The 16010-nt window shown below is 59.2% G+C and overlaps 1 protein-coding gene across 3 annotated transcripts in view; it reads left to right on the top strand.

The window, feature by feature from the left end:
- The window catches only part of CLN8 (CLN8, transmembrane ER and ERGIC protein), a 27436-nt gene extending 11782 nt beyond the window's left edge, over positions 1–15654 (top strand). For 2 of the 3 annotated variants that reach the window (XM_006914971.3, XM_015591851.2), the window contains exons 2-3: positions 5177–5844; positions 13807–15654. In XM_006914971.3, the coding sequence (XP_006915033.1) occupies positions 5302–5844; positions 13807–14130 (867 nt within the window). In that variant the 5' untranslated portion in view covers positions 5177–5301 and the 3' untranslated portion in view covers positions 14131–15654. Of the gene's footprint in view, positions 1–6; positions 2036–5176; positions 5845–13806 lie in introns of those variants that run through there. The other variant, XM_015591850.2, reaches the window with a different exon arrangement.
- Positions 15655–16010: the final 356 nt, after the last annotated feature.

Raw genomic sequence — 16010 nt, 5'->3', positions numbered from 1 at the left:
CGGGCTTCGTTGTCGGGGCTCGGTCGCCTGAGCAGCTGTCAGAGTTCTCCGCACACAGCGCGGGCGGCCTAGCGCTGATGGGCGGCCCGGCCCAGCAGGTGGACAGAGCCTGACCAAGCGGGTGCCGAAGAGCCGGGATGACAGGGATGCGGAGATGAGCGCCCGGGTGACTGCCGAGGGTGACACCCCGCCTGCAGTGACACCCGCAGCGACAGCCCGGCGTTATCTCTTCTGCTGGGTGCAAAGGAGCCTGCCGCCCGTATCAGTGTCGCCAGGTGGCCTCGGGCTCCGCAGACTGAACCGTCTGGGTCCCACCCCTGGGAAACTGTCATCCAACGCCCTCGGCAGGTCACCTGAGCCTTGGGGGCTTTGCTAAGCACGAAAGCACACAACCTTTTTTTCTCTGTTTTCATTTCCAAGTTTCGGATCGGTTATCTTAAGCAAGCAGAACGTGCTGGCGTCCACAGCGGTTTGTCCCCCAGTGAACTCAGATGCGTGTCAGAGGGCCACCGTCCCGGAGGCTGCGCAGTCACACTGCAGCGCAGGGACCAGCACCCCTGTCACTCTAGGGAAGGGCCTGGTCTGTGCACTGGGACAGTGCAAGCCACAGAGTCTTATCAAAGAAAGACTGGGGTGAGGGCTGTAGCAGGTTTTTGCAAGGACAAGGACGTCCTGAAGAGAGCCAGGATGGGTCACTTCCCTCTGGGCCGCGGCCCCACCAGGGTTCCTCAACTGGAGATGAAGAGGCTGGACGCCTGGGCTTTAGACAGCACGAGCCCCACCTGTCCCTGGGGAGGGGGCGGTGACTCCAGTTGTGAATTACGTTGGGTCCTGCGGTGAGGGGCATGGCAGTGACTCCTGTCCCCTGTGTCACTTAAGACAAGAGGGATGTGGTTAGGATGAGCGACCCAGTGAGAGGACAGAGGATGAGCTCTGCCACCCCCACCTGTGCTGCCTCTCTGGGGTTCCCGGCTGCACTCTCGTGGGAGCGGGCCTGGGACGCGGGGTTCAGGCAGCCCTGGGACCTCGTGGAGGGGACGCAGTGCTTGAGAGCCACAGGGAGGTCAGAGGAGGGGATGAACGAAAGGATCCGCAGTGGTCCGTTTTCGGGGTTTGCCCCAGGATCACGAGGGCGTGGTGTGTTTGTGTCTGGCTCACACTTCACCCCTCCTAAAGGCCCGGGGAGGATCCTTACCTGCTATCTGGAAGGGGGTGACTGAACCGTCCCACCTCAGAGCCATCGGGTCTAACAGTGGGGACACCTTGGCAGGAGGAGGTGCCATGCAGCAGTGTCACACCTGCCTTAGGGCCTGGGCACCAGGTACTGCCCTGCCGCTCCAGGGCTCCGAGGGCAGAACACGTGCAGGTGGCCCCCGCCCAGGCAGCTTCCGCAGGTGTGGAGGATGCGGGACAGGGCAGTGCCGAGGCCCTCTCCTCGTTCCCCCTCCCCCCACCGAGTGAGCAGCTTCCTGATGCGGGCGGGTGACTGAGCCTGGGCGCTCCACGTCAGTTGGAGACTGTCACGTATTCGTGAAGATGCAGTGACCTCGTTGCGTGTGCCTGGCACGTAGCTGGCGCTTCACGTCGGTACCCAACACCCACTGTTCTGCATTTCTGCAGATGATGATTCCCACACTCAGACATTGGGCTTCGTGTGCTTAGAGACTAACTACCAAATAGCAGAACCAAGGTCAGAACCCACTAGCTGGGCTGTTCTGAGTCCTTGGTCCTAGCACCTGGAGTGCCTCCTGCCCCCACCCCCAGACCTTCCTAAAACAGCACAGGAACTGACCGCTCCACTGGGTCAACTTGGGCAATTGTCTTAGTAACCGTCACGGGGACTCTCCTCTGACGGCAGAGGCTCCACAGCAGCGAGGTGGCTGGGCCGAGAGCATGGTGATGCAGTCGTGGCGAAACGGGAACTGTAACCAGTCTCATGACCAGCTTGAGAAGCACAGGAAGAAATCTTATCAGGAGGCCACATTTTAGCAGAGGTCACGGTTTTGTGCAGAGCAGCACTTTTGATGGGTGACTGGTAAGTTCTTGATGGCAAAGCTGCTTTCTGCCCAAACGCGACAGTGCGACTCATCTCCCGGCACTTGAGGTCACGGGAAGTCAGTCTGCCCTGTGGATGTCACAGTGCCCGGCCGGGGGCTAGGAGGTGCTGGCTGCAGAAGCAGGCTTTTCTGTGTTCTTTATGAGCCGGTCAGGTGCAGCCCAGCGAGACACAGGAGCACTCAGGAAAACAAGGTTGATTCCGTTTTCAGCTCCCGGGCGGGGGACCACACCAGACCCCACAAGGCAGCACCAGGGGTCTGGGAGGCATAAGACAGGAGTGGGGCGATGTGGGCCTCGGCCTCCTGGGCTCCCACGGGCAGGCAGGCAGGCCGGTGCACACTCGGGGTCGGCTGCCCTGGGTCATGCTGGGTGCTCCAGGCTACGGGGTGGTCGCTGGGTGCTTGGCCTTGGTGGCTCAGAGGAGTGTCGCCTGCCGGGTGCGGGGCAGGTGGGGGAGGGCTGGCTCTGGGGGGCCGGGCCCTGCGCTGTCCGTAGGGACTGGCTCGCTGGGAGGGCCGTCTCTCCTCAGCCAGGACGGGTTTTAGGCTGTCAGAGCATCATCATCATACGCAGGAAAAATGACACGTCCAGATATCCAGAGTCAAGTGCTCTTGCCAGCCTCTTACTCTCGTGTTGAACTCGACCTGTGTACACATTAATGCATAAGTGCACGCTGAGGGGCGGGTAAGCCAGGGTGTTGGCGTGACATGGGCAGAGAGCACGTCCTCGTCCTGGTTGGAGGGCCTGCTTGGCCTCGGTCCTGCTCTCACAGGAGCAGTCGTGTGGGCGGACACATGCGGTGGGGGCAGGGTGACGAGAGCCACCAGCACCCGGAGTGGGAGCCAGTCCTCTGCTCCCCAGTCAGCTTCACGCTCACACAGAGCTGGGCGGTGGCCGAGACACAGGAGAAATACCTGTACCATGTCGCCTGTGATGACACGGCCGGCTGAGCTTCGCGAGTTCGCGGCTGGAGCAAAGGATCCTTGTGTTGCAGGAGCCAGCACTTCCCGCGGAGCAGCGGCCGGGGTCCCAGGTGCCGGCGTCGAGGTTCCGTGGGGCGCTGACGCCCGCGGGACGGAGGTGGAGCTGTGTGGCTCGGCCCCTCTGCAGTCCCATTGCCCTCCGAGTGGGGTGCTGACGAGGGGCCCTATCTGTGGAAACAGCCCCTGTTGCCTGGGATGCGGCAGGCGGGGGGCCAGCGGGGCCCCGAAGGTGCCTTAGGCCGCCCTGCCAGGGCCGGGCTGGGGGCCCGGTCTGCGGGTCCCCACCTGGGGTTCTAGTCTGGGGACCTGGTCTGGACCATGGTTTCCGGTCTGTGAAGTGCGCGTGACTTCAGAGGTTCCTCAGTTTTGGACACTTGAGAGTCTGATGTTTTCCGTTTCACACACGAAACAGGCGCGGACTTAGGTAAACATGAGCGCCGCAGCATGATTTGAAGCCTGGCTGCACCTGCCGCGGGTTCGTACCTGCGTCCCCTGCGCCTGGCTTGGAGCAGGCAGAAGCCGGGTTTGGTGGCATCGGGGTTATGCTGGACGTCAGGGGAACGTGAGCGGTGAAGCGTGCTTTCGGGTGTTGGATTCAGAGATGCAGAAACGGAGCCTGCGTCAGGGGCACGTAGCCAAGGCACTCGCCGAGTCGGGCACGTCCCCTGGTCTGGGAGGGCCTCTGGCCGAAGTGACACTGCAGCAGGGACCCAAAGGGGGAGAGCGGGGCGGGGAAAGCAGGGCCGGGCCCAGAGGTCAGGAGATGGGGTGTGAGGGGGTCGGTCCTGTGCCACAAGCTCCGAGCTCAGACCTTCGGGTCGCAGGGAGAGTGGGGGAGCAGCTCTCTGCCCCCCTCGTGGGCTGGCCACACTGCGTTCTGTGCTGCCGCGGGGACACGAGCCGGGGGACCGGTGGGCGGGCCGGAGAGTCTTCAGCACGTTGGGATGGAGCCTGACGCCTGCGCTCTGTGGGCCCCACGTTGTGTCGGAGCCCAGTTGGAGGAGGCAGTGGAGGGCGGGACGTGGACGGCGGGACGCGGGCGGCGGAGGGGCCGCCTCCTCTTCTGCGGCTGCAGCGAGGTCGGACGTCTTTTAATTGGGCCAGTTTCGTGCACGAGTGAGAACGTTCACGACGCTTCGCGGGCCTTGGGCAGCCGCGTGAGTAGGGTAGGGGCGAGCGGCTTCGAAGCAGGGACAGGTGGAGTGTGTGCGGCCCAGGCTGGGTCGCCGCGTCCGCGCTGGTGTAGGGAGGTGGAGCTGCCCTGTCAGATGCGAGAGCGAGGGGAGCGGTTCCGGTGGGGCGCCCCGTGGCCCTGACGGGCGCAGCCCTGCGGTCGCCGCCGCTGTCCTGTCCGAGGCGGCCGTGCAGGCGTGGCGGTCTCCCCCGTGGGAGCTGGTCAGCGTGCCCCTGGCAGACGAGATGCTGAGGACAGAGGCCACACCGCTTGCAGATTCACAGACCAGACTGGGACTGGCTTCCTCCTCCTGTGTGGGAGGACATCCGAAAGGCAATGAGTGACGGTCACCCTGGTAGCACGCCGCGTATGTGCCAGGCCTGTTTGGGGCCGTTTGCATGCATCACGTCCGCGGCGCCCACAGCGGCGCCCACAGCGGTGCCCCTGTGCCGCAGCAGCCCCGGGGCGGGCGGGGCTGCAGGGCTTCGAGCCCCGAGTGCCGGGCCTGCCGTCTCTTACGTCTCTTCCCGGGACGGTGACCGAGGTACGGTGCCGCTGGTCAGCAGCTGTGCCACACAGACTGGGCCGAGTTCTCGTCCCATTTCTGGAAGTGAACAGCATTTACAAAGCACACATCGGGGGACTCATCCGTGTGGGCGTAGCCTGGGAATCCGAGTCGGGACCGACGGCCTGGAGGCTGGAGGCTCTTGGGACTGTGCGCTTAGGCCTTCCCGCCGCCCGGACGCCGCCCGCCCGGCCTTCATCTTACTTTCCTTCTCCCGTCCGACTGCCCGAGCGATGGATGTTTTCTTGCCTGTTCATGCGTCTTTGAATCTGCGTCAGGAGGAGGCAAAGCATTTTTAGAAGTATTTTTTGTTGCAACGCCATTGTGGTCCTGGGGTCGTGTTGTGTCCTAGCTTCGGTTCCGTCAACATGACGTGACTTATCTTTTCTTCTTCAGGTTGAAGATACCTGCGTGACAACCCTGGAGACTGTTGCCTGGACTTTGTTTTCTCGGACACGACGTGCTGTGGGCCCAAAGCCCTGTGTTGGCCGTGGGGCGCCTTTGCTGTACAGTCCGGGACGATGGCTCTTGCGAGTGGCACAGGGGCCTCAGAGAGCATCTTCGATCTGGACTACGCTTCCGGGAAGGTCCGCGTGACGCTGGTGGGCGCTGGCTTTGTCTTCTACCTGGGCGTCTCCGTCGTCTGCCACCAGCTGTCGTCCTCCCTGAGTGCCACGTACCGTTCTCTGGTGGCCAAGGAGAAGGTCTTCTGGAATCTGGCGGCCACCCGCGCCGTCTTCGGTGTGCAGAGCAGCGCCGCGGGCCTGTGGGCCCTGCTGGTGGACCCCGTCCTGCAGGCCGATAAAGCGTGCGGCCAGCAGAGCTGGTCCTGGTTTCACATCGCCACGGCAACCGGGTTCTTCTTCTTTGAAAACGTGGCGGTCCACCTGTCCAACTCAGTCTTCCGGACTTTTGACTGGTTTTTGGTTCTCCACCACCTCTTCGCCTTCCTTGGGTTCCTCGGCATAGTGGTCAATCTCAGAGCCGGCCACTATCTCGCCATGACCGCCTTGCTCCTGGAGATGAGCACCCCGTTCACCTGCATCTCCTGGATGCTCTTAAAGGTGAGTGCGCTCTGCAGGCCGGGGAGCCCATGGGCGCTTCCGCCCTCGGCAGCAGGAGCGGAGAGCTGGCGGGGCAGCGCAGGGCGCCCTCCCCGTGTCCTGCGCACCTGACTGCACGTTGTGGGCAGTGAAGTCATCAGCCGACTGAGTTACGGCCTACAACATCGGGGACAAACTCACGTGGGCCGAATTCCGTTTTGTTAATTTTAAATAACTCTTTGGGCCGCTGGCTCCGTCACCCTAGGGGAGTGTAGCAAGGGCTCTCACCCTAGTCGGTGGCAGGAAACTCAGTGGCTCCTCTGACTCAGCAGGCAGTGTCTGAGCCTTCGGAAGCATGATTTTTTTTTGTTCTTTAAATGCTTTTTTAAAAATTGAAGTCGTATACATGTCTGCATACGTATCTCTTAAAAACTTTGTTACGCTACTTTGTACTCAACCGGAGACCCACCCTCTCCGGCAGCTCTTCAGTGCCTGACGCAGTGCCGTTGGCTGTGGGCCGCTGTCACACGCGGGTCCCCAGAGCTCACTCTTCTTTGGCTGAGACGTCTGGCCTGGCGGTTAGTGTCTCCCTGGCCCCCTCCCCTCCGGCCCCGTCCCACCCTTCCGCCCTTCGCCTCTGTGAGCTAGATCTTGGCGGGCCCTCAGGTGCGGCCGACACGCAGTGTCATCCCTCTGTGACAGCGCGTTTCTCTCAGCGTCGCGTCCTCAGGGTGCATCCGTGTTGCGGATTGTAGAACCTTCTCTCTTCAGGCCGAATGGTTTGTCACTACACACTCACCTGTTCATCTGCCACGCGCATTCAGGCCGTCTGCACATCTCGGCTGTTGGACGATGCTGCAGTGGGCGTGGGGGCGCGAGTGACACTCCAAGGTCCTGGATTCAGTGACCGTGGGTCAGTACCCAGAGGCGGGGTTACTGCGCCATGCGGGAAAAATCTCTGCTGTTCCCACCGCAGCTGCTGCTTCCATTCCCACCCCCGGGGCCGGCGCTCCAGGTTCTCCGCGTCCTCAGCGACGCTTGTCTGGTGTTTCGACGATGCCATCCTGGCAGGTGTGAGGCGATATCTCATTTGGGTTTTGATTTGCATTTCTCTGATGACTAGTGGCTTTAAGCATTTTTCATGTAGTCGTGGCCATGTGAATGTCTTCTCTGGAAATCTGCGTTTTCAACTCCTTAGTCCATTTTTTGATCAGATTCTTTCCTCTTTCGATATGGAGTTGGAGTTCGTCATGTACGTTGGGGATGAGTCTCTCCCGCGATGTGTGAATTGCAGCCTCTTCCTCTCACCTGAGGTTTGCCTCTGCCCTGATTCGGTGGTTTCCTTTCGCTCTGCAGAGTTTTCCAGTTTGATGTTGACCAGTTGTTTACTTTTGTTTCTGTTGTTTGTGCTCTTAGTGTCACAGACATGAAATCATATCTAAGACCAATGTCACGAAACTTTTTCCTTGTTTTCTTCTGGGAGTTTTACAGTTTTGGGTCTTAACGTTCGAATCGTCAGTTGATTCTGAGTTGATTTTTGTGTGTGGTATGAGATACAGGTTTAATTTCATTCTTTTGCATGTGGCTGTCCAGTTTTCCCAGTGCCATTTTTTGAAGAGACTGTCCTTTCCCCTTTGTATATTCTTGACTCCTTTGTCCTGAATTAACTGACCATATGCGTATGTGGATTTATTTCTGGGTCTCGATTCTGTTCCATCGGTCTGTATGTCTGTCTGCATGTCAGTGCCATGCTGTTTTGTTTACTATAATTTTGTCATATGTTTGAAATCAGGACGTGTGATGCTTTTAACTTTATTTTTTCTCAATTTTGATATGGCTGTTTGTGGTTTCCTATGAATTTTAGAATTATTTTTTTATTTCTGAAAGTACTGTTGGGATTTTGATAGAGAGAGTATTAGTCTGTGGATGGCTTTGGCGAACCTCCTTGGTGAATTTTTCAGTTTAGTTATTGTGTTCCTCAGCTCCTTGAATTCTGTTTGGTACTTTTTAAAAAAGATTTCTGTCTCTGTTGGAATTCTCAGTTTGTTAATGCTTTGTTCTCTTGACTTCAGTGAGCATCTTTACGACGTGATTTTAGCTCTGCTAGGTGAATCGTGCAGCTGTTTTATTAGGGTCTCTTCCTGGGACGTCTCTCGTTCCTCTGTCCAGAACATCTTTGACCTTGTTCTCTTGACTTCAGTGAGCATCTTTACGACATGATTTTAGCTCTGCTGGGTGAATCGTGCAACTGTTTCATTAGAGTCTCTTCCTGGGATGTTTCTCATTCCTCTGTCCAGAACATCTTTGAGTCTTCGTTTTCCCTGACTCTCTGTCGGTGTCTCTGCGTGAGGCAGAGAAGCACCTGCTCCAGTCTTCACATCCTGTCCTGGTACAGCAGACATCCGCCAGCCGGCTCGGCCAGCATCCTGGAGGTCGTCAGCCCCCTCCCTCCCCAGGGAGGTGGGCTGCACCAGCTCGCTCAGCCTAGCTGGGGGTGGCACAGAGCAGTGGTGTCTGCCAGCCCAGGTCTGTTCCCCACTGGGCAGCCAGGCTGTGGCCGGCCTGCCCCAGCTCCAGGACTGACAAGACAGGAGGCCTTCCTCTGGGAATGCCTCGGAAGAGTTGGGCGCTGGACTCACGAACCGGCTCCTCCGTCTGCTGGGTGGAGGTGGGAGCCGCACCTGGCCGGGGCCCCTGGCGAGTCTGCTGTCACACTGTCCTGTGGCGCGGGGGCCTGACCTGGTCTGCGATTTCTCACAAAGGGTCCGAGTGTGCGTTGTCGCTGATTCGGGGTGTCCGGAGGGATGTCTTGCTGACGTCCGTCACCCACCGTGTTCGTTTGCTTGGCTTTTGTTTTGGAATAGGTCATGTTACGAGCAGTTAGACGTGTTGGGATCTGGCGTCACTGTTTATCTAGAACCTGTTTCCTTTAGGTTTTTAAAAGTATCATTTTTTAAATGTATATCTTTATACAATCTTCATTCTCATTTTGATGTCAAAATGTTCTTCATGTTAAAGTTCTTAAAGTCGCGTTTTCAGCACAGATTTCTGCCATCTTTCATGACACGTTCACAGGGTGTTTTCACGTGAAACCTTAGTATCACCACTAAGTCAAGACAGGTCCACACCGCAGAGTAGTGGCTTGTTCTTATAACTGCCTTCTTGAATTTGATTCTGAAAGATTGTTTAGAATTGATAATAAATGAATTACACTGGACTCAAACGACTAAGTATAATTCATCCATAAAGAGACCAGTCCCTGCTGTAAATTAGGTGATGGTAAACGGCCACTCACATTCACACTGCGCCCTGCCACCCACCGGCCCCCAGGGCCACACGCGTAGCCTGAGCACGTGTGGCATCGCAGGCTGTGTTCCTGTGCCATGGCTCTCAGAGCGTTTGGTGACGTCAATACAAACGTTTTAGTGCCCGAGTAAGACCGAAGAACACTCAGTGCTCAAGCTTTCCGTTTTCTAAAAGCATAATTACTATACGAGTAAAAGCTCGTGTTTCTGGTGTGAATAGTAATAATTAAAACCACTTTTAGTGAGGAAAATAATGGAAAATTGGCCAAAATTTCTCCTAGAAAGATAGTATGCATTTATACTCCCACCAGAGGTATGGAAAGGTCCTATTTCTGCAACTTCAACATTAGCTATGATCAATCTTTGTAATTTTTGCCAATCTAAGTAAAAAAGAAAATTGAGTTTTTATTTATTTGATTGTATTACACTTTTTCATGTTTGACATTCCTATTTGTTTTATAAATTGCTTTGCTCGTGTTTTTTTCCTAGTGAGGATTAATTAGCCTTTTATTTTGTAGGAGTTTATTTGATGACTTGTAAAAACATTAAAAATAGTCTGTTATTTGTCAACTATTTTGCCACACAATCTTTAAATTTTTCCCTGCTGTTCGGAAACTGTTTTACGTAGTCGGACCTCTCAGTTTTCACGCGTACGAGTCGTGATTCAGTCGTGTTTCCGTGCCCTCGCCCACACAGTGATGGCGAAACCATTTCCCTGTGGCCCTTTCTAGCATTTTTGCGGTTTTCTTTTTCTTTTAGGCATTTGAAAATTATTTTTAATTATTTTTAAGTGAACTGGGATGTCAGCTCCAGCTAATTCCCCGGGAGTTAGCCAGTGGTCCGGATACAGTCACTGTCCCCTCTGATCTGAGTGACCAGGATCAGTGTTTCCTGTGCTTTTATTTATTTACGCATTTTATGTTTACTGGTACCACCTCTTACAGTTCTGCTGTGGCACACGTCATTATTGGGTAAGGCACATCGTGGTCCTTTTCAGATCTTTCTCATCCCTTGTAGATTTACTCTGTAGCTTTGAACTAATTTTGTTCAGTTGGTGAAAATGGTAACGTGTCCCATCCAAGGACATAACGTGCCTGTCTCCACCCGGGGCCTCTTCAGAGTCACTCCGCGTTAGCGGCCGCCGGGACTGAGCCGCTCACACCACTAGGGGTCAGGGCAGTGCCCATCAGAGCCACGGGGAGGTGCACTGGCTGCTGTCCCAACAGCCTCGTCCGGAAGATGGGAAGTCAGCGCACGCGGGCGGGCGGGCCTGAGTCGGGCCGGCGCAGTGGGAAATGGCAGAGGCGCGGACACCACCTGTGTCCATTCATGGCAGAGGTGGCCCATGCATCCAGTGGGATGTATTCGGCCATTGAAAGAAGGAAATTCTGCCATTTGCAAGAGCGTGGATGGACCCGGTGGGTATTATGTCACGTGATTGAGTCAGAATGACAACTACTGAATGAGGTCGCTTATACGCGGATTCTAAAAAAAGACGAACCTTTAGATACGGAGAACAGCGTGGTCGTTGCCGGGGTTGGGGGACAGTGAGGACAAAGGAAGTCACAAGGTACAGACTTCCAGTTATGAAATCAGTGACTTAACATGTGACTTAAGTTCTGTAACTTGTGAGTTTTGATTGCAAAGTGACGTAACTGCGCGGCGGCGGACGTCGCTGAGACTCGCAGCAGTCACTCTGCAGTGCAGACGGCTCGCGGCCTGCGTGGACAGCTGCGTGATGCCACACCGTTCCGTACAAAGTGGACTTTGAATTTTGATCATTTCGGGCCAGTGCCACACGTAGGACGCTCTCAGGTGACATTGGGCAGTGGCAGCCCCCGTCAGCCAGGCGGTCGCGAGGGGAGGTGCGTGTGCTCCCCGCGCACGTGCGCTGCCGGCGTGCCTGGGTGTTGTTGGGAGCCCCGGGCGGGCGAGGCTAAGTTGCGGTGCCAGCGGCATCAGTGCGTCCCGGCTGACGCTGGCCTTAGCAGAACGCAGCCCATGTGCCTGGAGGCGAGGCGCATGCCCCGGCCTGACGCGTCCTCTGCATCTGGGGCAGGCCGAAGGCTGGCTGCGTCTGTGACAGCCAGCCGCACTCCTCAGGGGCTGGTGCCCAGCGCAAGCCGGAGCCAGTCCCGCCCACACAGGCCGGACGCAGGCCACGGCGTCACCGACACCGAGCGTCCGCCCCCTGCACCGTCAGCCACACCGTCTCTCGTCCCCACCTGTCTTGGCGCGCGTGTTTCGTCCAGACCTGGAAGGGCTGGCGCACCTGGGCTCGTTAGCGTCTGAGCTGCACAGAGGAGGCGGCGCTTCCGTGGGCTGCCACAGGTCACTTGCTGTCACCGGTGCTAGAAGCGCGTGTGGCCGCCACGTGCTTCGAGTTCCCGTTTTGCTTACACGTTTTTAAGGCAGTCTCTACGTCACTGGTTCTCGTTTCCCTTGCTCAGAGCCGTGCGTGCGCGTTCTGTGCCAACATAAAGTTAATCGCAGTCACTCTCGGGCGCTTTGCTGTGTCCCCTTCACGGCCGGGCAGTGCAGCTTGAGTAAAGCTCAGCCCCTCGCCGGACCTCAGGATGGTCCCTCCGTGCCTGTGCCTCTCTCTCCAAGGACTTCTTCTTTCTGCAAGTGCAATGCGGTGTCCCATCCTGGGAGGGGACGCCATGCCATGGAACTGCTGAGGAAGGTTTTGCAGCTTGAGTTTGGCAGAGAGGGGACCGAAGAGCAGAGTCCGCACGCTCCCTGGTCCAGAGTGGCCCGCTGGCCTGGGGCCGGACTGTCCTGGGGCCGGACTGGCCTGGGGCCGGACTGGCCTGGGGCCGGACTGGCCTGGGGCCGGACTGGCCTGGGGCCGGACTGGCCTGGGGCCGGACTGGCCTGGGGCCGGACTGGCCTGGGGCCGGACTGGCCTGGGGCCGGACTGGCCTGGGGCCGGACTGGCCTGGGGCCGGACTGGCCTGGGGCCGGACTGGCCTGGGGCCGGACTGGCCTGGGGCCGGACTGGCCTGGGGCCGGACTGGCCTGGGGCCGGACTGGCCTGGGGCCGGACTGGCCTGGGGCCGGACTGGCCTGGGGCCGGACTGGCCTGGGGCCGGACTGGCCTGGGGCCGGACTGGCCTGGGGCCGGACTGGCCTGGGGCCGGACTGGCCTGGGGCCGGACTGGCCTGGGGCCGGACTGGCCTGGGGCCGGACTGGCCTGGGGCCGGACTGGCCTGGGGCCGGACTGGCCTGGGGCCGGACTGGCCTGGGGCCGGACTGGCCTGGGGCCGGACTGGCCTGGGGCCGGACTGGCCTGGGGCCGGACTGGCCTGGGGCCGGACTGGCCTGGGGCCGGACTGGCCTGGGGCCGGACTGGCCTGGGGCCGGACTGGCCTGGGGCCGGACTGGCCTGGGGCCGGACTGGCCTGGGGCCGGACTGGCCTGGGGCCGGACTGGCCTGGGGCCGGACTGGCCTGGGGCCGGACTGGCCTGGGGCCGGACTGGCCTGGGGCCGGACTGGCCTGGGGCCGGACTGGCCTGGGGCCGGACTGGCCTGGGGCCGGACTGGCCTGGGGCCGGACTGGCCTGGGGCCGGACTGGCCTGGGGCCGGACTGGCCTGGGGCCGGACTGGCCTGGGGCCGGACTGGCCTGGGGCCGGACTGGCCTGGGGCCGGACTGGCCTGGGGCCGGACTGGCCTGGGGCCGGACTGGCCTGGGGCCGGACTGGCCTGGGGCCGGACTGGCCTGGGGCCGGACTGGCCTGGGGCCGGACTGGCCTGGGGCCGGACTGGCCTGGGGCCGGACTGGCCTGGGGCCGGACTGGCCTGGGGCCGGACTGGCCTGGGGCCGGACTGGCCTGGGGCCGGACTGGCCTGGGGCCGGACTGGCCTGGGGCCGGACTGGCCTGGGGCCGGACTGGCCTGGGGCCGGACTGGCCTGGGGCCGGACTGGCCTGGGGCCGGACTGGCCTGGGGCCGGACTGGCCTGGGGCCGGACTGGCCTGGGGCCGGACTGGCCTGGGGCCGGACTGGCCTGGGGCCGGACTGGCCTGGGGCCGGACTGGCCTGGGGCCGGACTGGCCTGGGGCCGGACTGGCCTGGGGCCGGACTGGCCTGGGGCCGGACTGTCCTGGGGCCGGACTGGCCTGGGGCCGGACTGTCCTGGGACTGGACTGTCCTGGGGCTGGACTGGCCTAGGGCCCGCTGGCCTGGGGCTGATGAGGTCCCTGCCATGAGGTCACCACTTTGTGCCCACAGTCTGGTATGTACCATCTTCAAGTTGGAAACTAGTTTTAAAGTACATTTAGAATAATTTTAAGTCAAATTCATTTCGGCTCGTGTCCAAGGACTACTGGAATGAAGGTATCAAAAACCGCACAAACCAGGGAGCGTATCTCGTCCTCAGCTGCTCTGTTCTGAGCCACTTTCTGCCGCCGCGGTCTGGGAGCTCGGCGCCGAGACCAGCACGTGCTCTGCCGTGTTCTCGCCAGCACCGCCTGTTTACTGACCACGTGCGAGTTCCAGGTAGAGAGAAGAAAGACTGAGTCTCGCCCTGAAGCTCCAGCAGATCCGGCAGCCAGGGTCGGGGTGGGGGCCTCCTCCAGCAGCGGGGTGAGGGGGACCTTGGCAGGGCATCGCTGGGCGGGGCGAGGGCACTCTGGTGGCCGTGTTGACAGTGCACCTGTTTTGTCCCCGCAGGCTGGCTGGTCGGACTCCCTGCTCTGGAAGGCGAATCAGTGGCTGATGGTCCACATGTTCCACTGCCGCATGGTCGTGACCTACCACATGTGGTGGGTGTTCCTGCAGCACTGGGCCGGCCTGGCGGCCAGCCTGTACCCACCCCACCTGGCGGTCTTCATGTCCGGCCTGGGCCTCCTGACCCTGCTCATCAACCCCTATTGGACCCACAAGAAGACTCAGCAGCTCCTCAATCCGGTGGACTGGAACTTCGCCCCACCGCAACCCAAAGGTGGCCGGTCCGATGGGACCAGCGGCCAGGCGCTCCAGAAGAAGGGGCAGTAGCTGCTGCGGACCAGGTGCATGTGGGACCCGGGCCTGCCGGCGACGGCCTCGCGGCGAGGGGCAGTGGGCGCTGTGCCCGGCACCGTCCCCGAGCAACACTGACCTGTGTCACGCCGTTCATCTCTAAGTGGCCCTGAAGTACCTCAGAGGCCTCGATTTGCCTCGAGGAGCAGATTTTTGCCTTCCTCCTTCCGTGGTCTCTCGTGGCTCATTTCCGCGAGCTCCCCAGGCCCTCCGTGCCCGTCATCGGGAGAGGGGTCTGGGGCGCCGGCCTCGCAGGCTGCTGGGAGGCGGCTTCGCGGGAGTGCAGGCCTCAGCGCGCCCCACAGAGGAAGGCACGAGTCTCCGCTGGCAGAGAGTCCGACTCGCTTTTTCGGGGCCGGCTTCGCTGCGGCGGTCTGGAGCTGGGCCTGCACGCCCCTGAGGCCGGCACGCGAAGGGCCTTCGTGTGGCAGAGGCTGTGTGGGGGGCGTGCTCAGGCCGCGTTCTAGTCACACGGTCAACATTTTGTGTCTTACTCGAAACTTGTATTCTTTTTGGTTGGAAACAATTGCCCTGTTTCCAACAATGTTCTGTTGCATTGTTAAAATTTCTCGAGGTATGAAATTCATGACCAACCGCGCAGCAGTGCCATCTAGTGGCACAGCGGCATGAAGACATCATGTGGGGACAGACCCTTGGAATGTCCTGACCCCATGTGAATGTGGGATGGTAGTTGAGGTTAAATCTTGTGAGATTTTCTTTTTAATCAAAGAAGCTGAATTAAAACAAGAATTTCCTATTCCTGTTGTATTAACTCAAATGACAAAATGAGGTCAATATGTAGTAATCAGAATTGTCTAGATTTTAGAGCCATTTCAAATTGACTAAGTGCCAGCAGGTGCTCAACTTAGACCCCAATTCTCGCTTGGTTTGCTCTGTAGACTTTAAGATGAGATAGCGACCGATTTCTCTACGAGCTGGCGGCCCCTTGGGCGCGTGGCTGCCAAGCCCCGACGTCCCTGGACTGTCAGGAAGCGGCCCTCGGGGCGGGCGTTGACCCCTTTCCCCAGCTGCCTGACACTGAGCCCCAGGGAACATCATTTTCACTGTCGTGCCCAGGTGTAGTCTGTACACTAACCCAGCAGTGTTACTGACACATGTCCATTTTATTCTTGCTACGAGTATGCAATTAAAATCAAAAGTTTATTTTTAGGGAGAGCACCTTTGAACTGTATGCAAAAAACGTGTTCATTGGTGGTGAAAATCATGTAGGACTCACAACTGTCATGTGGCACGGAGCTCTCAACCGTGGTCTCCTCACGGGTGCTTTGACTTTATAGTGTTTAGCTCAAGATGTGCAATCCCTATTTATCTCATTGTTAGAAGTGATTTAAGCTTTAATGATGCCGAGCAGACCACGTTCTGCCGGATGACTGAGATGCCGTCTCCCCGTGGCCTGCACGTCCCCTGGGCTGTGGCAGCGGGGGGAGCAGCTGTGTCCTGCCAGACAGATGTGTAATAAAGTCACTGATGTTGACCGAGCCCGAACGGTGTCAGTTCCTGTCTCCACCGTCTGTCTCGCAGACACAAAGCACAGTGAATCTGCACGTGTTTGCAGGTCACTTTAAGGTGTGAAACATCTAGATTAATTCTCATCCGGCCTTCGCTAGGACCTGGACTGTCCCCGGGCTCCTGCCCATCCCAGGTCTCAGTGAAGACGTTTGCAGAGTCTGCGCGCCCTGGGACACGTCGGCTGGCCCGCGCCCACACACTCTGCCCGGGAGGACCACGAAGGCAAGGCTGCATGAGGCCTCGTGGCCCAGCACCCACGCGCCTGTCCTGCCGGGGACGGCGCTGCTCCCAGGGGGCCTGCTCTCGCTAGCTCCTCACCTGGCCCC

The sequence above is a fragment of the Pteropus alecto genome, unplaced genomic scaffold, assembly GCF_000325575.1.
Source record: "Pteropus alecto unplaced genomic scaffold, ASM32557v1 scaffold35, whole genome shotgun sequence".
NCBI lineage: Eukaryota > Metazoa > Chordata > Mammalia > Chiroptera > Pteropodidae > Pteropus > Pteropus alecto.
Note: the sequence above shows the minus strand (reverse complement) of the source record. Positions and strands in the feature narration are given on the sequence as shown.